Below are 19,495 nucleotides of genomic sequence, written 5' to 3'. Positions count from 1 at the left end.
TGGAGGAAAATGAAAAACCAACAATTTATTGTGAGTATTTATCGTAGACATTTACATTATCCGTTTACTTTTTGGTAGTTTGATCTTTGGAAATATTAAGTTTTTGTAATATTAGAGATGCGAAATTAGCAGCCTAGATTTTAACCTAAAATGTTCGTTATAGGTAACCTTCGTATAAGGATAACCGTATCTACGAGGAAAATGGACTTGGAATCAATCAAAAAATAATCATTAACTATATATCAACCAAGGGCCACATATGTAAGAACAAGTACAAAGTATTTCGATAATTAATATCTTTTAATTAATTTCTTGAGAAAAAATAGAAACGAAGAATAGAATCTGTTAATGGCATTTATCTTTATGTTAATGATGATCGATTTTTAGACGCAAGAATTTTTTTAAATATTCTTTTTCACGTGATTAAGTATGATTTTCAGTTTATAAAAATATTGGTATCACTTTGTAAATAAATCTATAAAATAGATAATCAAATAGGTAAAATAATGAATTTACCAACAGATAAAAAATGCAATTTATATTGTAATATGATGATTAAAATTATCATCAGACTAAATTACATATTATCTGCGTTATATTACGACTGAAAATTTGTGTTGAGCCTTTCTTTTTTATGTATAAACTCATACATGTATGTACATATAAGTACATTTTCTCATTTGAATTTGCTTAAGTTAATTTGAATAACTTTTTTAACATATACTTGCTTGCTATAGTAATGGATACATTATACTTACACTTTAAAATTTAAACGCTCTTCTTGGAAATATAGCTATAAAAATCTCTGTATAATCAACTTCGTTATCTAAACTCACATATTATTGTTGCTGGCTACTTTATTTCGTATGGGCATCATACATTGTTTTATACGAAATATACAATTTCTTGTAATATTATGTACAAAGGAATTCGCCAAGAACATTCTAGTCTGCATCAATTTGCGAAGTTTCCAAAAAACAATGATCCACTTCCCTTTATTTCCTTCTCTGTGAATTCTTCTCTAGAATTTACAAATCTTTGCATCTCTTTTCTGCAAATTTCTGTGTCGGGAACAAGTCCAGTGAATGTTTATGTATGTATAAAATATAGATGCGTGTTCTGTCTCTATCAGACAGCTCCGATGAGTCGCAACTGTTGAAACGAGAGGAAAAGAAGAAGATAGGTGTTGTCTAAGACGATCATTCCCTCGCGAAGCCGTGCGCAAACGTCGAATTAATGTCTAAAAGAGAGGGTACAATAATCCCGAGGCTATTATTATCTTGAGAATTTTCCCATTTAGGATTTCTTCGCGGTCGCCGTTACCACCTTATTGCTGGTCGTTTGCGGCACGAAACGCACGTTTATCAGCGATAGATCGAGCATTTTATGCTGGTATTTCTTGTGAAACACCATGGCGGCGGATTGCGTCTTAAACACAACCGTGGCGTTACCCTCGCCCATACGTATGCTCTATAACACGAATAGATAACACACAGTTATTACAGGTAGTTGAGAAAACATTATTTATTTAAAATAGGCATAAATTTCTACTAAAAATAAAAAAGAGGTGATGTAATACGAAAAGAATACAATAAAAAATTTCGTGCGTATGCATGTTATGTTTGTGCGATGACGTGAACACTTTTTAATTATTGCATCTCTGAGGAGAACCAATTAAGATATAATATATAAGATAATAAAGCCACCAAAGGTATCAAATTAGCAGTCTTGACGAATCTTCTTCAAGTATCCAATTGCTTTTGTCTGTTTTGCTTCGTGAATCTTTTATAACCAGCCGATTACGTCTTCCATTGATAGAAACGACTATGCTGGCACGATTATATATAAACTAAAAGTATGTAACTCATTTGTATAGTTCTCTTTGGTATCAAATGTATTCTTGAATATCTTAATGAAATATTATGTAACATTATTATCAATGATATAAAAATATTTGACTTTCTGTATATTCTGTTCCAGATATTCTTATCTACCGGAACATAACAATTCTTTACAACTTACAACTTAAGCACAATTAAGTACCAATCATTTCAGATTACATGAATCCTCCTAAAACACACACATACACACAGATCACAGACTATAAAATTAATGATATTAATATCTAATAACAAGCTGCAATAATATTCAGCAACATAAAAAACGTAAATGAACGTAAAATAAAAAAAAATCCATCTTGTATCATATCCTAAGGAGTGTCGGTGCTATGCTTATTTCTAATTGTGATACATTTACTTGGAATGTCGTAAGTCTCGCAATTACTGAACAATAATACGATATGTAATATCAGAACACGAAACGGAATAATCAATGAAACGCATCAAGATGCACCCTGACTTCTTGCAGTTATAATTTGTGATCGGCAGGAAAAATATATACATATATATTTCTTTCTCTTTCTCTTTCGACATCTTATACATGTATTTGCTTGTGTTCAAAGAAAAATAGCATTTGTCAAAATAAATTAAATAACATCTCGAGTGCATGCAACAAAAGAAATCATCTCACTTCGGAGTGCGTGTGTAGGAATTGTGTGGCGTTTAGGAGGTAGGATGGTTAATAGAGGATGACAAATGGGTGAAGCGTTTTCAAGTAAATATAGTCACCTCAATGGTTCCGATGCCTTGGCACATACGCCTAATTTGTGCCTCGGACGTGCTCATAGCCAGATTATCTAGCCTGACTACGTTGCTCCTGTTTTCGGGCAACTTTTTCGGCTGTGCCGCGTTGCTTGTTTGTAGCACAATTCGCTGAGAGTTGGGCGCGTTCACGTTTCTCTGAAGATGACCGCCACTCGTTCCATCTCGCTCGAGTACGTTGACAACGGTTTTCTGCAAGCCGCTCAGTGCTTTGTGCGCTCCCATTCTTGGACCCAGGTTCGTCTGACCGGCGGTTTTTTGTCCAGCAGCTAACGTCGATTTTTGTAACGCGTTTCCTGGGTTCTGTACGATCTTCTGTACTTGCACGACTTGCGTATTGGACGCCTTCTGCTGCAATCCTTGACTGCGCTGTAAATTGGAGACGGTCTTCTGTATGGTGGTGGCGACCTTCTTCGAATTGAGCAGAGACTTGTGTATCACCACTCTTCGTGTACCGGACTGTTGCACCATTTGTCTCGTTTGTACAACATCGTCGGTCTTGTCGACCGCGCGCTCGAAGTTATCGTCTTTCGCACCGGTGATGTCGTTTCGCGTCATCGAATTGTTGGCCTGGACAGTGGTCGGTATCGCTCTAACGATTCGCGTGAGTGGTCTGTCTGTTGCCTACAACAAAAATATCAGACGAGCGTCATTTTAAGCGACTCATTATTGTGCATCGGACGATTTGGCCTTCGTTGTTTTATCATGATATCAGTGACAATGTAATAAAGTGAATTCTGAGATGATACATATTTCCTTTTATCCAAATTTATCTTAACAAGCTTCGACGAGTTTTAAATTCTTTTGATACTTGTTAAAATGTGTTACAGTCTGGAGGAAATGAAAAGAAACAAAATTTATTGAAAAAGTATATTTTATTGAAACATAAGTGGAAAATGTACAGCGAATTTTAATTGCACGTGTATAAATGAATTGGTATTTTATTTAAAAAAGTATATAAAGCTATCATCAGAGCAATAAACGTCTAAAAATGGCATTTTTTCTCTTACTAATCGAAACAATAACTACAGTAGTATTGTTGCACCACCATTATCAGAATAAAAGTAAGAGAAAGAGAGAGAGAGAGAGAGAGAGAGAGAGAGAGAGAAAGTATTTAGTTCAACGGCAGGTACTCACTCCTGTACCTACTACTCTTAACATGCACACAGATGTATGCACACAAATTTACTGTGTAACATTTTGTGCAACTACGAAAAGCATTATAAAATATATTAAAAAATACTATACACATATCACGTGTACTTTTGTTACTCGATTTATAGATTGGATTTGAACTATATTTATTGAATCCAGAAATTTGTTATTATTTGTAAATATTTTTCCACAAATATTGAAATGTGAATTGTACGACAATATAATAGGTCTCGCCATAATAACACGATTATCAGAATCATAGTCGTTCAGTATCGCGCAGTCTTCACAATCAATGGAGAAATTGAGCGGAATCGCGAAATAGTGGTACATTTAATATTATACCTCTGTGCTCTGTGAATTGACAGGACGACCGCGTCCTTTACCGACACCAGGTCGAACTTTAACGGTGACGTTGTCCTTTACAACTCCCATCAGCGCCGACACGGCCTTTGTGTCTTGCTGTACGATTTCGTTCGCTGAAAATTTTCGGAAATATCGTTCGACAAAAGCGCACAAGAAGGCTGTCAAGATATATAACTCCTGATTACTACATACCCGCGACGGTCGGGTCCATCTTCCCGTCCTCGTTTTGCTGCTTCTCCATCGCTGCCATCTTGCGCCTGTTCTCCTTCTCGCGCAACAGCTTTTCCCGAAGACGCTTCTGTTCCTCCATTTTCTTGCAATATTCTTGCATCTCCGGATCGATGTCTTCCTCCTGAAAGATCACAGTTTCGCAATATATATTTAGATTTCATCGCCTCGATTGGTATTATCTGCTGAAAGTCAATCAGGAGACCGGCTCACCTTCCTCTCGGTGACCGTTCTCTCTACTATATCCACTCTCCGTATCTCGTGAAAGTTTCTGCTGTTTGTCGATTTACTGCGCTTCGGACTTATCTCCCGCGGCGGTCTGTCTGTCGATTCGGGAATTCTCTTTTGCGGTGGCCTGTTCGGTTCGCGGTGTACAGTTATGTTCATCGGTCTAAAAGACTTCTGACTGTGATTCTGATCGTACGAGTCGCCGCGATATGTATTCGTCGGTGATCTGCTGCGCCGCATATGATCATTCCTTGCTCGTAGCGGCAAGTCTCTCTCCCGATAGTTTGGATGAGATCCTCTGTGATCCTAGCGTCACGGAAAAATCGAATCAGTATCCGGGACAAAGTAAGCGTAATGAACATTATTGGGATCGTGGGGTCTTGTAACGATATTTACCTCTTGATAGTTGTTCTTTTGATCACGTTGGCTGTCCCCTCTGTATTTATTATTATCGCTGTAACTGTTATCCCGAGAGTAATTGTTCGAAACATATTGCTTACTCGTGTTCATATTTTGAGGCTTTTGCGGTCTGTTCTCCTGCCAAACGTCGGAGAAATATGCATATGGATCCTACAATAAAATTCAACGATATACAACTCCGCACATCGCACCGCATTGCGCGCGATATATCACACGTTTACGTACGTCGCTCTTGCTTTGTAGATAATTGTTTTTGTATTGCGATGTAGCTTGTTGAGATTGATTGTAGCTTTGATTCTGATACGTCGAGGCAGGTTGCTGCGGAAACTGTCTGCTGTGAGAGACTTGCGGTTGTTGCACTTGCTGATTAGTATCCCAAACAAGTCGAGCTGCGATAATTGCAGAAAGCAAATGAGTATAAATCTAGTTAAATGTATTTTTTTTTTTTTTAGTTGATTCACGTGTAACTTTTCCATTTCTCTCTCTCTCTCTCTCTCTCTCTCTCTCTCTCTCTCTCTCTCTCTCTCTCTCTCAATTTTTCTAGAAAAATATTTTCTAACGGAACCTAATCTGTGTGATACATATCCTTTATCATCAATAACGATTCATGTTTCTCATCCTCGTCATAAGTTACTTACGAATCGACCCAATACGAAATATATATCCACTCACAAAGAGACTCACCATTGTTCGTCGGTTGAACAGCTCCTCTAAAGTGAGGATTGATTAGAATCTTGTGGCCTGGAGGTAAAGACACACTGTGTACATTAGACGTCGACTGTTGTGGTACAGGCGGTTGCATCGAATTATTAAATTGGCTATTGGGTACTTGATCGGGATAACCGGCCCTCCCGTTGTACGCGTTCCGACCCTGAAACTGCTGCGTCTCCTGGAACGGTAGTCTGTTCTCGTAGGGCGGCGGCGGCTGCTGACTAGGCATTTGCGGTAGGTTTTGTTGTTGCATAGACGGCAGATTCTGTTGTTGCATAGACGGCAGATTCTGTTGTTGCATAGACGGCAGGTTCTGTTGTTGCATAGACGGCAGGCTCTGTTGTTGCATAGACGGCAAGTTCTGCTGCTGCATAGATGGTAGGTTCTGTTGTTGCATAGATGGCAGGCCATGAGAGGATGACGGTGGCGGGGGCGGCGGCGGCGGCGGAGGTTGTGGAGGAGGAGCTTGCTGTCGCGGGAATCCTTGTTGCATAGGCAGCGGTATATTCACCGACGGCAACAGCGGCAACGGATTTCCGCCGGTCAATAGCACATTCGGATTACCGAGGAGCGAGTTTCCCGGATTGCCCTGCAACAGCGGCGGGCCCTGATTGCCCTGATGCATCGGTCGCATCTGATTCTCTTGCATGAGACCGCCCGGATTCTGAAACGGTTGCATCGGATGAAACGGCGGCTGATTCGGCGGACAATTGTTGTAGCCCGGTCCCGGCATTGTTCCACCGCCCACCAAAGGACCGCTGGCCCTGGGGGGCCCGTACTCGAGACGCGGTCCCATATTCACACGCGATCTTATCGGGCCTTGAAACTGTCCGGGATTGAACTGCGGTCTGTTATCCACGAACTGCGTTGGAGTCTGCTGCATCGGGCCGTTCGGGCCAAATTGTTGGAAAGGCTTCTGCGGGCTAGCCTGTTGGTACATTAACGGCTGATTCGGCAGGCTGTTTGGCGTACTAAGAAGACACAATGGTCTGGTCTCCAATAGCGGCGGCCTGCACGCAGGCGGCTGGTTGTCAAAACCACCTGGCCGCGTCCCGTTACCAAACCTGCAAAAGTGTTCCGCAGTGAGACATTGCGATCGATTGAGTACAAAAGTGGATAATGGCCATAATGAAAAGCAAAAGTTTTATAGAGCAGTGTTATAACGATTGGTAATTTTCTTAAAGCTCACGGCTGAGCCTCAAAAAGAGACGTGAATTTTTGATCGCATCAGCTGAGACTGCGGTTTGCTTCTTGTTCACCCATCTTACATTCCAGCGATTGATATTGCTCTCCTTTATAAACTCGTAATCAATTTTGTCAATGACCAAAGACCGTTGTTATTGTCGAGATTGTGTGTTACCTTGGGTTGAAGTTTCCAGTATTTGGCATGTTAAATCTTCCTCCTCTGCCTCTTGCGATGCGTCCTCCTCCTCCTCTTCCTCGTCCCCTGAACGGTGTTCTGGCTGACGGTTCCGACGTGACGACGTTCTCCAACGTGTCCGGGATATCATTGTTCATCTTCGGCGAGATCATCGTACGCTCGTTTTGAAATCTGTTCCGCCTCTCCTTTGCCTCCTCGCAGTCGTCTTCCTCCAATCCTTGCCCGTTACCAACGTAGACCTGCATGTTTTTCTGCAGCTTCTCACGCAGATCACCGGTATTGTTCGGTATGCTGACGCTAATGCAGTCCGGATTGCAGTCGGACTGACATGCCTGCTCGTTCGCGTACTCGGCGTTCTCGTCTTGCTCGTAATACGTGGTCTGTACCTTCGAGTGCTCTTCATCCTTATAGAAATCGTTATCGCTAGGTTTATCAGTATTGCCTCTACTAAACTCTATATTTTCATCTTCGCCGTCTAAGTCGTCGAGCGCATCCGTGACTCCTAAGTCCAGTACATCATCTGTTTCCTCTTCTCCCTTATAGCTATTCTGCTGCTCGGGGAATTAAATCGTCAGATATTTGTAATGTAAGCGATATTTATCCAGTGTAGTAATCTACATCATATTTCATAATCTACGTATCGTTAACTAATGTATATGTACTAAAATATATGTGTGCAATGTGTCTGTGTGTGTGTGTGTGTGTGTGTGTATGTGTGTGTGTGTGTGTGGTGTGTGTGTGTGTGTATGGTAAGCAAAATATCTTCCATTTTGTCCACTCGTGAGAACTCGAATCGTTATCATCGGCACGTATATATCGCATAGAAATCGCATGAGTCCAAATTCGCGGTGTGCGTAGGTGCGCGGGCGCGGGCGCGTGCGTATGTGTGGTCCTGATCGCTACGTGGGACATGTAACTTTCGGTCTTATTTGATTGTTCTCTCTTTTCTTTTCTCTGTTTTCTTTCACCTGTTAATTCTTGGCGTACTGAGAAAACATGCTCTTATCTCTAACGGTAATAATGACGAAACATAAGCCTTATAAACAAACAATGGAGAACAATGAATAATGGAGATTGCGATGAGGCCGAGTACACAATAGCGGAAAAATGCGAACGTGTGATGAACGACATGATGATTTTTCGCCGATGCGAAACGCAAACACAAGTGTGCTAAAATACCGATGTAGCATTTTCGAAAGGCTTCCATTCGATAAAATGCTAGTATTTCACGAATGACAACTTGCACGTGTCGAATTGTCAGCGCAGTACGATACAATTCAATTCAGTCTGGTGGTTTGCGCGATTATGCAACAAAATCTAGCACGTTCAGGATAAGGTATAATTACCTGTGCCATTTCGGTAGGCAAAACGTATAACGTGTTTCTACCAAAATCCATTGTAACACACCATGTAAATTTTTATTAAATATGAGTCACTTTTATTTTTCGATAATAACACGCAAGTTGTTAAGGTGTACTTTGTAATATCAGAATTTAACGTTGCTGATGGTAACACAAAGAAATTCAAGTTCGTGAACAAGTTGCAAATGAATTTATCATGATGGAAATTATCGTATTGCGTCAGTATAATTGAATTATTTCTTACTGCAGCTGTTCGTTAGATGAATTGGCTTAATACTAGAGATCGCGATGTACAATTTCGCATTAAAATCCATAATCGTTGTTGAAAATCGAGATGATAACGTCCACTGTCGGAATGGTTTAATGTAAGAACATTACACATTATATATTATAAAATACACAAATGTTCTCCTACATAATATATAAATCTTCTGCTATACATAAAAATTTCGAGTTGCGTATAAACATATCTTTTTTTTTATTTTTAGAACGCGATGTATAAAAGAACGATAGCCTGTATTTTTTATTTGCAATATAAGAACAATTAAAGATTCCCCTACGAAAATAATCTTCCGTTACGTATTAAGTATTAACATCGTATAAACAGAAAGATATTGAGCGAAAAGTTTCACATTTGTAATAATTTATGTATGCCTTGTATCAACAGCCTCACATAAAACCATTCATTCGTGATAGCGAATAATTTTCTAATGAACATGACAAGATACAATCATAAAAATTTACGCTAGCAATTAGCAATTTACCAAATTGGGTATAGCACCAATCATAATTTGAAATGTGGGATACGAACTTATATATACAAAAGGGAAACATAGTTGGGTAGATAAACAGGTCCTTTCAGTCTACTCGTTATTAATGCCGCTTAAGATGTTGATGAGTCTTAATTTATAAAAATTACAGTCGCATTTACGCAGCAGATTAAAACAAATATATGTAGCATGTATGTTATTATATAGTTAAACAGTACAATTTCTCAAAAAAATTAATGATCATAAACATTGTAAAACAACCATAAATATTGCAAGTTGTTGAATATATAAAAAAGATGATATGTTCTTATATGATTGAATGAATATAAGAAATAAGGAAACATAATAATAATTATAATTTTGCAGTTATTTCTAGCTTGTACATACCAATGCTGTTGTCATAATTTTATTGTAAAATCAAAATTTTTGATAATTTATTAACAGCTACATATGTTTTTTTAACCTGTGTAATTTCATAATCGTTCACTAAAGTAAACAAATCACATGCTTATGCCTACAAGTTTTTTCTATATTGCAGCATCAGCTTTCGCAAACATTTGCATTTGAACAAAAATGTTCATATATTCGAATCATCAGTTTATGAAAGTTCAGTTTGAATTTTCTTGTGAGGTGTACTTTTGCATTTAAAATATATATGCATAAATATTTATGGCACATCTACAATAAATATTATATATTATATTATACAATGTGTTAACATATTGTGTTAACACTTTATTGAACAGTTACATGATATGATTGAAGTTCAAGTAGAATACATGGATTACGTATTGTATTTTTCGACATAGCCAGTATTTTATCTATCATCTGCCTCATACTTTTGATTCTTTTGATTCATGCACGAGACTTTATTGTACAATAATGTCATATATATCTTAGTACTTGCTGTTTGACAATAAAAAAAAATTTAGAGAATACAAAGAAAGTAAAATATTATTCTTCCCTATTTATTGGAATATTTTTTGTCTTGATGTAATATCATAAATTACTTATGAAAAATAAAAATATTTTTTGCTTTACTATTAGATTCATTATTAAATAGCATCAATTGTATGTTAATTTATTAATTTACTTTAATTAATTATTTATTAATTTATTAATACAATTAATTGTATTAAATAGCATCAATTTTATATAAATCATCTGTTGTAAAAATTAGGTCAACAAATGCACAATGGATGAGAACCAAGATTACAAAATGGAATAATTTTGAGATCGAAGGTCAATTGGTTCTATTGAGCGCGACTGAATTTGGCCAAATAGCGAATAGGTGTAGGGTTTCATCCAACTGAAAAATAATGGGCAAACAATATGCTCACCCTCTCTACTTCATAGTCATCAGCTAACAAGGCTTCTTCTTCATCATTGCCCAAATCGTATTCCTCGTCCCCCTCAAGATCTTCGTCCAGTAAAGTATCATCACTGAAAAGGTAGATACGAAAATTTCGACATGCTATCGACAAAACCTGCCCGCTTTCTTGTTACAGTTGCGGAGACAGAGACGCTCTCGTCCGTAACAACCTACGTCATTGTCAAGTGCAGCCTTCACGTTTCTAACCTGCGCATATTTTCAGCGAGAACCCGAAACAAGCGCTACACTATGTTAATTTCGATAAGAAGTTGCACGACTGAAAATTTTAGATCGTAATTTTTCATAACAACACAAAATAGAAGTACTTACTGCTCTGACATCATACGCTGTCGTACTCGGGGCCAGGAAAGAATCTACGATGGCTCCTGTGCAATTGCAATGGAGTCTTTATCGAAAACGCGCACACTCGACATCGATTAATCGACATTGATATCAAATGATCAGTCGAACATGTCTTCGATATCAAATGTTATTGGTCTGTTCTTTGTAGCCGCACTGCTGAACTGGTGCAATAAGCTAGAGTGAGAAAACCTATATTTGTTTCATTTTAACTTATTGCACCAGTTCAACAGTGCAGCTACAAAGAACAGACCATTGGCAACTATATTTTTTCTCACTTTAACTTATTGCACTAGTTCAGTAGTGCAGCTAAAAAGAACAGACCACATATAAAGTCAGCGGCACACGGTGCTTGTTTCGTGCTGGATTGCTTGCTGGATGAAAATACTGCGTTCTGATTGGTACATTTCCGAAGATGAATGGAAATGCACCAATCAGAACGCAGTATTTTCATCCAGCAAGCAATCCAGCACGAAAACAAGCACCGTGTGCCGCTGGCTTTAATTGTCGAAAAAGAAATTGATAAATTGTTGAGAAAGAAATTACGTATTATTTTTCTTTCTCGTAAAAATATTTTTTGCAAATCCGAATATAGGACGCAAATATGAAGTTAGCCTAAGTACGTAGTGACTAAATTAAAAGAAAATTGAAGAAAATTCTACGAAATTAACGAACCTAATTGTTTAATCATCACCTAAAGCATTCGTTTCTTGACCAGGGATAAAACGCGTACTTACGTACTCCGTAATTGCACGTCAATTCACTGCTGAACTAGTGAAACTCTTGTTCGGTTTGAATCCTCCATTAACCACGCGTCAACGCGTGTCCTGTCGAGTATATATTATCGATACATTCGAATAGTGGCGCAATTATTATTTTATGCGATAATTGATTGAATGTTAAATATGAACAAAATTATCAATGAACGTATTTGCGTATTTTGAATCAATGGAGATGTGCGCATAATTAACGTTACGTAAATTCCGCATTTTTGTTTATAACCTATTCTTGTTTTATAACCTATTCGTGTGTTTATAATCCATATAATCAAGTGAGATTACGTATCGTTTGATATATAATGAACAAGTGTATATATTTGTTATTTTATAAGACTTCGTTAAAACCATATCAACCGAGATGTTTGAATTTTTTACGCGCGTGTAGTCAGATAGTGGACACGTTGCGAAGGTATTCTGACAAACCGGCTATTATTTTGGGAATCGAAACGAGCTGTGATGACACAGGATGTGGAATTGTAGACATCACGGGAAAAATATTAGGCGAGGCGATACATTCGCAGCATGCCATTCACCGAATGTAATTATCTTATCTTTCAACCTACTTTGAAAAAAAACCAATATATTAATTTAATTATATAGCAAATTATATATATATATATAAATAAAATGTTAATAATTTTTTGCAAGTAAAGATTCTTTGATTGATTGGATAAATACAAATTGCTCATTAAACAAATTTACAGAACATTATTTATCTTAAAAGTGAATGGTTTTTATAATCTATAAATTATTCGCCTTTTGATTTATATTTGATTCTATTTTCTTTTTTAGACATGGCGGGATAATACCTACACTTGCCAGTCAATTTCATAGAGAAAATATTACCACAGTCTGCGAGAATGCATTAAAATCAGCTAATCTAAGATTAAGGGATATAGATGCTATTGCAACTACAACCAAGCCAGGTCTTCCTAATTCACTTAATATTGGAAACACCTTTGGCAAATATCTCTCTAGGATTGGTAACAAGCCATATATACCAATACATCACATGGAAGCTCATGCATTAACTGTGAGGATGATACAGAAGGTATATTGAAGTTAATATCTTATATATATATGCATTATATATATATATATATTTAATGCATTATATAATTAATATATAAATTATTTATATATATGTTGTAGGTTGACTTCCCTTATCTCGTTTTGTTATTATCAGGTGGACATAGTTTACTGGCAATTGTTGATAGTGTTGATAAATTTTATACACTGGGTACTACAACTGACAATGCAGTTGGTGAAATTCTTGATAAGGTACATTAATAAATCTTTTTATTAATATATAATTTCTGTTATATATAATAAAAAAAAATCTTTTGATTAATTTAAAATTAATTTTGTCTTTAAAATTTTGTAAAAAATCTGACATAAAAGGTAATTGTTTACTTATAATCATGATTACAGATTGCACGCAGACTTAAACTTGTTAATATACCAGAGTTCTTGCATATGAGTGGTGGTCAGGCGATAGAGAGTGCAGCTTGTAGAGCAACAGATCCAAAGAAATTTGAATTTCCATCTATTATAACAAGAAAGAGAGATTGTCAATTTAGTTTTGCAGGTGTATGGACTAAGAGTATCAAATACATCGCTAGCCAAGAGAAAGAGTTTGAGATTGACACAAATAAATTAATCCCTGATGCATATAATCTTTGCGCCTCGCTACAATGGGCTATTGCAAAGCACATATGTCTTAGGCTGCAAAGGGCAATGGAATTTATTGATAAGATGAATTTGATTCCACATGAAAAGCGAACTTTGGTATGTCAAAATTTAATCTCATTAATTTCCAATTCAGCAATTTTACATACTTGTTTTTCCAAATGTAGGTAATATCCGGCGGCGTGGCGTGCAATGATTTCTTCGCTAAAGCTTTCGAAATTGTTTGCTCAGAGAAAGGCTTCCAACTCGTCCGAACTCCGCATCGCTTATGCAATGATAACGGCGTGATGATAGCGTGGAATGGTGCAGAGCGGTGGATAGCGAATGTGGGTGTTATTCGAGACAGAAATAAAATCGAGGCGGTGACCATCGAAAATAAGGTACCGCTAGGGGAGAATTGGATAGAAAAAGTGCGAGCTGCGAACATAAAGTGTAAGGTGGTGAAATTAAAAGCACTGATGACATGCTAGTTTTCCTCTGGTATTAGTTTCTTATTTGAACCTGCACATACTTCTTGTTTATCAAGTATGTTCATTACTTATTACATTATCAAAGGATTGGAAAATGGAGATAAGTACTGACACAACAAATTTACCTAGAAATAAATGGAACTTGTTAGGTTTTAAATGTTTTTATTGTATATATTTATATGACAGCCGGTGTGTGTTGTTTATTTTGCCGTTTTATTCTCTTCATCAAGTCAAAGTCTGGATATTGTTGTTCAGCTATTTCTTTTTGTTGTTCGTACTTGTCCAAAATCATTCTTATCTGTTCTTTGATCATCTGTATCTCAATTTTCTTTCGTAAGAGTAGAGACACAGGCAGAATGTTTTCAAATTGTACTACTTGTTCAGGCTGTATTTCTTCTGGGCATGTAGACACATAGTCGATTAAATTCTCTAGCATTGATTTAATTTCTTTAAAGATATTATCAGCATTTTTAGTATCCATCTTATTGACTAAAAGCAGAGCCGGCAATTTCAGTAAGTCTGGTTTGTACAGTTCAATTTCCTTATTTAATAAGACCACAGTTTCCAGACAGGATCTGCTCATGTGCCTGGGTGATAATTGAAAACCTTGTATGTCTACAATGAATAGAAGCAATTTTGTTCTTTCGATATGCTTCAAGAATTTGTGGCCCATCCCGATATCCATGTGTGCACCCTCAATTAGACCTGGTAAGTCAGCAACACTGATTTGTCTATAATCTTCATACTTCATGAGTCCCAATCTTGGTCTTATAGTAGTAACTGTAATATAGAAAGATTTTTATTAAATATCTATATTAAAGAATGCAGCATTTTTTCTGATTATATAACAATGTTAAATAAATTAATAATCTTACAGGGATAACTAGCAATTTTAGGCTTGGCTTTTGAAACTGCTGCCAAGAATGTACTTTTGCCAGCATTGGGAAAACCAACCAGTCCAACATCAGCAATCAGTTTCATATCTAACTTTATCACCTGACTTTCTCCTTTCACACCGCAGAAACCTGTCTCTTCGCATCCACCCATGCCACCTCTGACTACTAATAGCTTTGTACCTTCTTGATTTAATTCTCCTGCAATTTTTAAGAAAAAAATAACTAGAAAATACATCAACCCGTACGTATATATCAAATAATTATATTTAGTAGGAAAAGAGATCAATTAGTAATGAAAAGTAATAGATCTAATTTATTTAGTCAAGATCTAAGAATGAGTTAAATCCTCAAATCATTAATCACTTGATATATGTTTTGATCTGCTAAACACAAGCAATGACTATAATGCTTAGGAAAAGTATACTTACCTAACAATACTCCATTCTCGCTGTATACGGTAATACCACATGGAACTTCAATATTTTTACTTGTACCAGGTGTACCTATAATTCCTCTGGCTTTACTATCATTTCCGTGCTCAGCTTTGATCCGTTTGGTCTTCGCTTTCTTGACGACATTCTCCAGTGTTATTCCATCTTTTGCGATCAGGTATATATTACCTCCTGCACCTCCGATTCCACCGAAACGAGGTAGACCGGATCCTCCTGTTCCTGCACGAACATGAAGACGCAGTGTATCGATGAATCTACTTCGTAAGTACTTCCTGGGAAGCTACAATCGAATGCAGATTTCTTGTGCTTAAAAATTGTATTTAAAAAATACCGTGAGAAAACATAATCTATGAAAGTTTGCTTACTTTTTTAGCAACTGTGGCATAACCTAAGATCCACGTCAAAAATACCATTTTATAGTGTTGTATAATGTTGTTACAATATAAAAATTACTTGAAATTACTAATATTTCTTAACTTTATGCCCGTATTGTTCGATTTACTTGTATCAATCTATATAAATCGTCATCTTATGACAGGTCAAACATCATCAGATTCGTGAAATATGCTGACGAATAAGGCTAGATTTACAATAGATGTAGGAAGTTTTAAGCCGTAAGAAATTGACCAATCATAGTCAAAGGTGAGAAGAATAATCAGTTATGATTCGTTAATATTTAACGGCTTAAAACTTTCTATTGTAAATCCAGCCTTACTCTTCTTCTTTTTCCATTGGTTGAATTCTAGCTGAATTGCTCCCAGACATTCAATATCGATTGATACTCGAATCGAGATTTATCGATAGGTTCGCGAGTTCACCTGTAGATGGCACCTATGATCTCCTTGTCCGTTATTTGTTCATCGCGCGCAAACATGGAGGAACGTAAGAAGAATGAGTTGCGTTACGATGATTACGATTAGGTAAATATCATTATTATTGCCAATTATCCATATTTTAATATATCAGAACAGTATGCAAAAAGATGTTTCCAAAATTTACCAAATCCACGCGTTATTCGCAGACCTTTGCTGCAATATTTGTACTCATAAAGCGAACTGCTTCCAGCTGCTAATTGCGGTTAAATCGCGAGACTTACGCTGAGAGATACTATATAATGTGACGGCAAAATAGAACTTCGTGTAATATATCACTTGTTAGTAGTAGATGTCAGCAACTTATATAGTTTCGTAAGCTGTTTGTTTATTTCAATCTATATGTACATAGTAACACTTACCCTCTCGTTATATAGGATAGGGTGCGTCAGTTTTTACGAGTTTAGTTTGGACGACATTATATTGTGTCGACATTTGGTGACCTTTCTTTGACTACTGTGATATCTGATTCTTTGACTACTGTGAAAATGTTTTACAGATCAAATGTTGAAACATCGCTATTAATAATAAAATCTTATTCGCTTATGTTTATATGCTGATTTTATTTTTTCAAAATATAAAGTCGAACTTTTCTTATTATTCTTATATTTAATGATTTAATTTCCAATATTAGATGCGAATAAATTTAAGAGTTTTCCCTCAGAATAAGTAAAGTTCCAAGATTGTCAGAACAATCTGTCAGTAAAATTTAGGTCATGAGTTCTAATATACTAGCTAAAATCTGCATATGCGCAAATCAGTTTGAAATTAAGTGCCTGATTAGGAGCACTGACCAACAGAGCGCTTATACAGTCTGATACGTAGCTTTCTAAGACTCTCCACGTTAGTTAGATAACCTTTTATTTAGACATATGCCGCGCGAGAGCATCGAAACGACGCTGAAGCGAACCACGTGATGCTGAAATAGACACGTAGGAAATGCGCTCACATGTCGCGGCGTAAATATTTCATTGACGCAATTATGACATCAAATCGAATCACGTTATTTTATATTTACGTATATCAGAATAAAGAGCGTCACGTGACCTAAAGACATACATTACAATATTGTGGAGAAAGAAAAAAGAAGTAATATTATTGATTCCGCAGAACCACGCATCCGCATTCAAGAAACTTTTCTGATCAGCTCGTCAGCTTTGTCAAGAACGAGGCGCCGTACCGAGGACAATCGCGGCTTCCAGGCGGTTTTCCAGGAGTAGTCGGTCGCGAACGCGCCATGGCGTTGCGGCCGCGATGCGTGTCCTGGGGTCAAGTGAAATCAATTGCAGAGCGGAGTTTCGTCGTGATCAATTGGCGTACGACAAAACGGTGGGATAAAGCGGAATGGAAGCCTTCTCTCATCTCGACGGAACTCGGAGGCTCGTCTAAACGAAGGCGAGTACGAAGTGTTAAAATTAAATCTAGCCAGAGGCCGTGTCGACGAGTACGTTTTGCCGACGACGACGACGACGACGACGCCGACGACGACGACGACGACGACGACGACGACGACGACGACGACGACGACGGCAGCGGAGGCGGCAGCGACGTCGCGTCCTCTGGCTTAGTCTCAAGAACACACTTCGGTTGCACGGATGCTCTCCGGTCGCCGATCGATTTAGCATCTCCCGTCGCGATCCTTTCCCTCGATCTACCAATCGCTTTCTCTTTCTCTTTTTCCCGCCTTGTCTATCCCTGTCTCGCGGGGTTGCCGGGACACCTTTTCTCCGTCGCGACATACAGCGTCGCGGAAGTCCCACCGATCGCTGGGAGTCTCTCGCGTAAATCTTGGACTCGCGCGAAAGCGCCTGACTTACCTTCGCCCGAGGTCTTCGTCGAGGTAATGAGTCTTTGGCATGTTAACAACCGCGTTTTTGCGATCGTTTTACAATGAGGCTGCGCCTCGTTGTTTTGTTTTGCCATCATGCTCGTCGAGTTCCACGATGCTGAGGATCACAGAGCCTCATTTTGCTCGTTTTGCTTACTTACATTGTCACGCATTGTCTCCTGCCGCGATCATCAACTGATATTATGCGGATTTTCAATCATAGGGAGTACGGATATTTCTCGCGTTTTAAGGAACAAGGATTAAGTAGTGTGGTAAACATCAGTATCGCGTTCATTGTTCGCCGTTCTCTTGAGAGAGAGAGAGAGAGAAAGAGAGATATTAGTTAATACGTAATCACCGCGTTCATTACTGCCAATTTTCCGACGCTTCTTCGCTCTCGCGACTCGTAAGATCTTCAGCGTGTCGTATCAATTATATCGCGACCCCGTTTGCGCACGGTGAGTTTGTCCAGCTGGCATACGGAAGCGTATGCTTTCATATGCTTTGTTTCAGATTCCGCGCCCACGTAAACGACGTACGCCGGTGACCCGACGATAATTCGCAAAGTCGAATGGTGCTCTCCTTGCCTGAGCTTTTTCATCGACTGGCTCCTCGTTCCTGAATGGTCGTAGGGCGATTAGTGCACGCGGGCGCGAGGAGTATGTCATCGGGTTACTAGCCTTGATCATCGGCCAAATATTTGACGGGGAAAGCGTACCGCGGTCATGCTATTCGTGCTAATTTTACGTGCGTCTCATAATACGGCGTAGTAGAAAAGTATGAAAATTGACAGTAATGGCGGCAACACTCGTGACAATGTGATCACCGGCTTACGTGGTCTCCCCCCCCCCTGTACATGTATAAAAAACACGTGACTTAATATATTGCAATACATATTCAGTCGAACGTTTTGCCTCCCGTTCCGAGAAAAAGAGAAATCGAAAGAGTGAAAAAGAGATATGCGTAAAGAGAGATATACGCGCTTTATGTGTGTGTGTGTGTGTGTGTGTGTGCAACGTTGTTTCTAATTGCAAACTCGCGTTCCTGGAATGTAGATGGACCGAGAGGACGAGGACTTTGGCGAGGGCTATATCGCGGAGTCACACCCGCTGAGACCGACGCATCTCTCGGTACCGCTCGGTGGACGTTCGGATTCGCGCGCGCCCAGCATCAGCAGCAGCGTCAGCGACCTCGATGTTCCGATATACACCAGAGACACGACCGTGCCGTTGTCGGCGAGGAAGGTGAGTCTTAGCCATGATATGTTCAGTGAACGAAGAAGCGAGCGCGTCTCTCGCGCAATCAAGCGACTCGCGCGTGAGAGAGAAAGAAAGAATGGAGAATCCAGAATCTACTTGACAAGGAGATCTGCGTAGCGAGATACGCTGCTGATCTTCCCCGCTTGTAATATTGCGCGTTTGCTTGCCGCACGCGGACATAATTAAATCGCCCATTCCTCCGAGAATGATCGCTGGACTGATGAGTTAACTCAATCTTTAC

General features: G+C 38.4%; 4 protein-coding genes across 8 annotated transcripts in view; 2 read left to right on the top strand and 2 right to left on the bottom strand.

Moving 5' to 3' along the window:
- Positions 1-839: 839 nt before the first annotated feature.
- LOC105187550 (arginine-glutamic acid dipeptide repeats protein) lies at positions 840-11,126 on the bottom strand. Its single transcript, XM_011148434.3, has 11 exons — positions 10,980-11,126; positions 10,618-10,720; positions 7,126-7,697; positions 5,739-6,829; positions 5,280-5,443; positions 5,031-5,204; positions 4,620-4,940; positions 4,371-4,530; positions 4,158-4,291; positions 2,628-3,284; positions 840-1,470 (listed from the first exon to the last, which is right to left on the bottom strand). Exons 1-11 carry the CDS (start codon positions 10,991-10,993, stop codon positions 1,297-1,299), a joined length of 3,564 nt encoding a protein of 1,187 aa, XP_011146736.2. The 5' UTR covers positions 10,994-11,126; the 3' UTR covers positions 840-1,296.
- Positions 11,127-12,003: 877 nt separating this feature from the next.
- On the top strand, positions 12,004-14,007 carry Tcs4 (Threonyl-carbamoyl synthesis 4). Its single transcript, XM_011148431.3, has 5 exons — positions 12,004-12,326; positions 12,581-12,839; positions 12,941-13,069; positions 13,220-13,576; positions 13,645-14,007. The coding sequence occupies exons 1-5, from the start codon at positions 12,088-12,090 to the stop codon at positions 13,945-13,947; spliced, it is 1,287 nt and encodes a 428-aa protein (XP_011146733.1). The 5' UTR covers positions 12,004-12,087; the 3' UTR covers positions 13,948-14,007.
- A 59-nt stretch (positions 14,008-14,066) lies between these two features.
- Positions 14,067-15,883, bottom strand: LOC105187548 (GTP-binding protein 10 homolog). The gene is made up of 4 exons (XM_011148430.3): positions 15,661-15,883; positions 15,272-15,575; positions 14,823-15,041; positions 14,067-14,727 (listed from the first exon to the last, which is right to left on the bottom strand). The coding sequence occupies exons 1-4, from the start codon at positions 15,706-15,708 to the stop codon at positions 14,123-14,125; spliced, it is 1,176 nt and encodes a 391-aa protein (XP_011146732.2). The 5' UTR covers positions 15,709-15,883; the 3' UTR covers positions 14,067-14,122.
- Positions 15,884-17,298: 1,415 nt separating this feature from the next.
- LOC105187547 (solute carrier family 2, facilitated glucose transporter member 1) overlaps positions 17,299-19,495 on the top strand; it is a 28,215-nt gene continuing 26,018 nt past the window's right edge. For 2 of the 5 annotated variants that reach the window (XM_011148425.3, XM_011148426.3), the window contains exons 1-2: positions 17,740-18,007; positions 19,051-19,239. In XM_011148425.3, the coding sequence (XP_011146727.1) occupies positions 19,051-19,239 (189 nt within the window). In that variant the 5' untranslated portion in view covers positions 17,740-18,007. Of the gene's footprint in view, positions 17,563-17,738; positions 18,008-19,050; positions 19,240-19,495 lie in introns of those variants that run through there. The other 3 variants (XM_025306944.1, XM_025306954.1, XM_025306941.1) reach the window with 3 other exon arrangements.

The sequence above is a fragment of the Harpegnathos saltator genome, unplaced genomic scaffold, assembly GCF_003227715.2.
Source record: "Harpegnathos saltator strain DR-91 unplaced genomic scaffold, Hsal_v8.6 scaffold126, whole genome shotgun sequence".
NCBI lineage: Eukaryota > Metazoa > Arthropoda > Insecta > Hymenoptera > Formicidae > Harpegnathos > Harpegnathos saltator.
This window is presented reverse-complemented; position numbering and strand designations above follow the sequence as displayed.

What these genes read in the sequence shown, in the direction of transcription:
- LOC105187550 (XM_011148434.3), bottom strand. An exon ending in ATGACTATGAAGTAGAGAGG is followed by an intron (nt 7,698 to 10,617) that starts GTGAGCATATTG and finishes TTCCCCGAGCAG; the next exon opens with CAGAATAGCTATAAGGGAGA. An exon ending in TGTTCAACCGACGAACAATG is followed by an intron (nt 5,444 to 5,738) that starts GTGAGTCTCTTT and finishes CAATTATCGCAG; the next exon opens with CTCGACTTGTTTGGGATACT.
- Tcs4 (XM_011148431.3), top strand. Translation starts at nt 12,088, where the DNA reads ATGAACAAGTGTATATATTTGTTATTTTATAAGACTTCGTTAAAACCA. An exon ending in TTGGTGAAATTCTTGATAAG is followed by an intron (nt 13,070 to 13,219) that starts GTACATTAATAA and finishes TCATGATTACAG; the next exon opens with ATTGCACGCAGACTTAAACT. An exon ending in CACATGAAAAGCGAACTTTG is followed by an intron (nt 13,577 to 13,644) that starts GTATGTCAAAAT and finishes TTCCAAATGTAG; the next exon opens with GTAATATCCGGCGGCGTGGC.
- LOC105187548 (XM_011148430.3), bottom strand. Translation starts at nt 15,708, where the DNA reads ATGGTATTTTTGACGTGGATCTTAGGTTATGCCACAGTTGCTAAAAAA. An exon ending in ATGCCACAGTTGCTAAAAAA is followed by an intron (nt 15,576 to 15,660) that starts GTAAGCAAACTT and finishes ATTCGATTGTAG; the next exon opens with CTTCCCAGGAAGTACTTACG. An exon ending in CGAGAATGGAGTATTGTTAG is followed by an intron (nt 15,042 to 15,271) that starts GTAAGTATACTT and finishes TAAAAATTGCAG; the next exon opens with GAGAATTAAATCAAGAAGGT.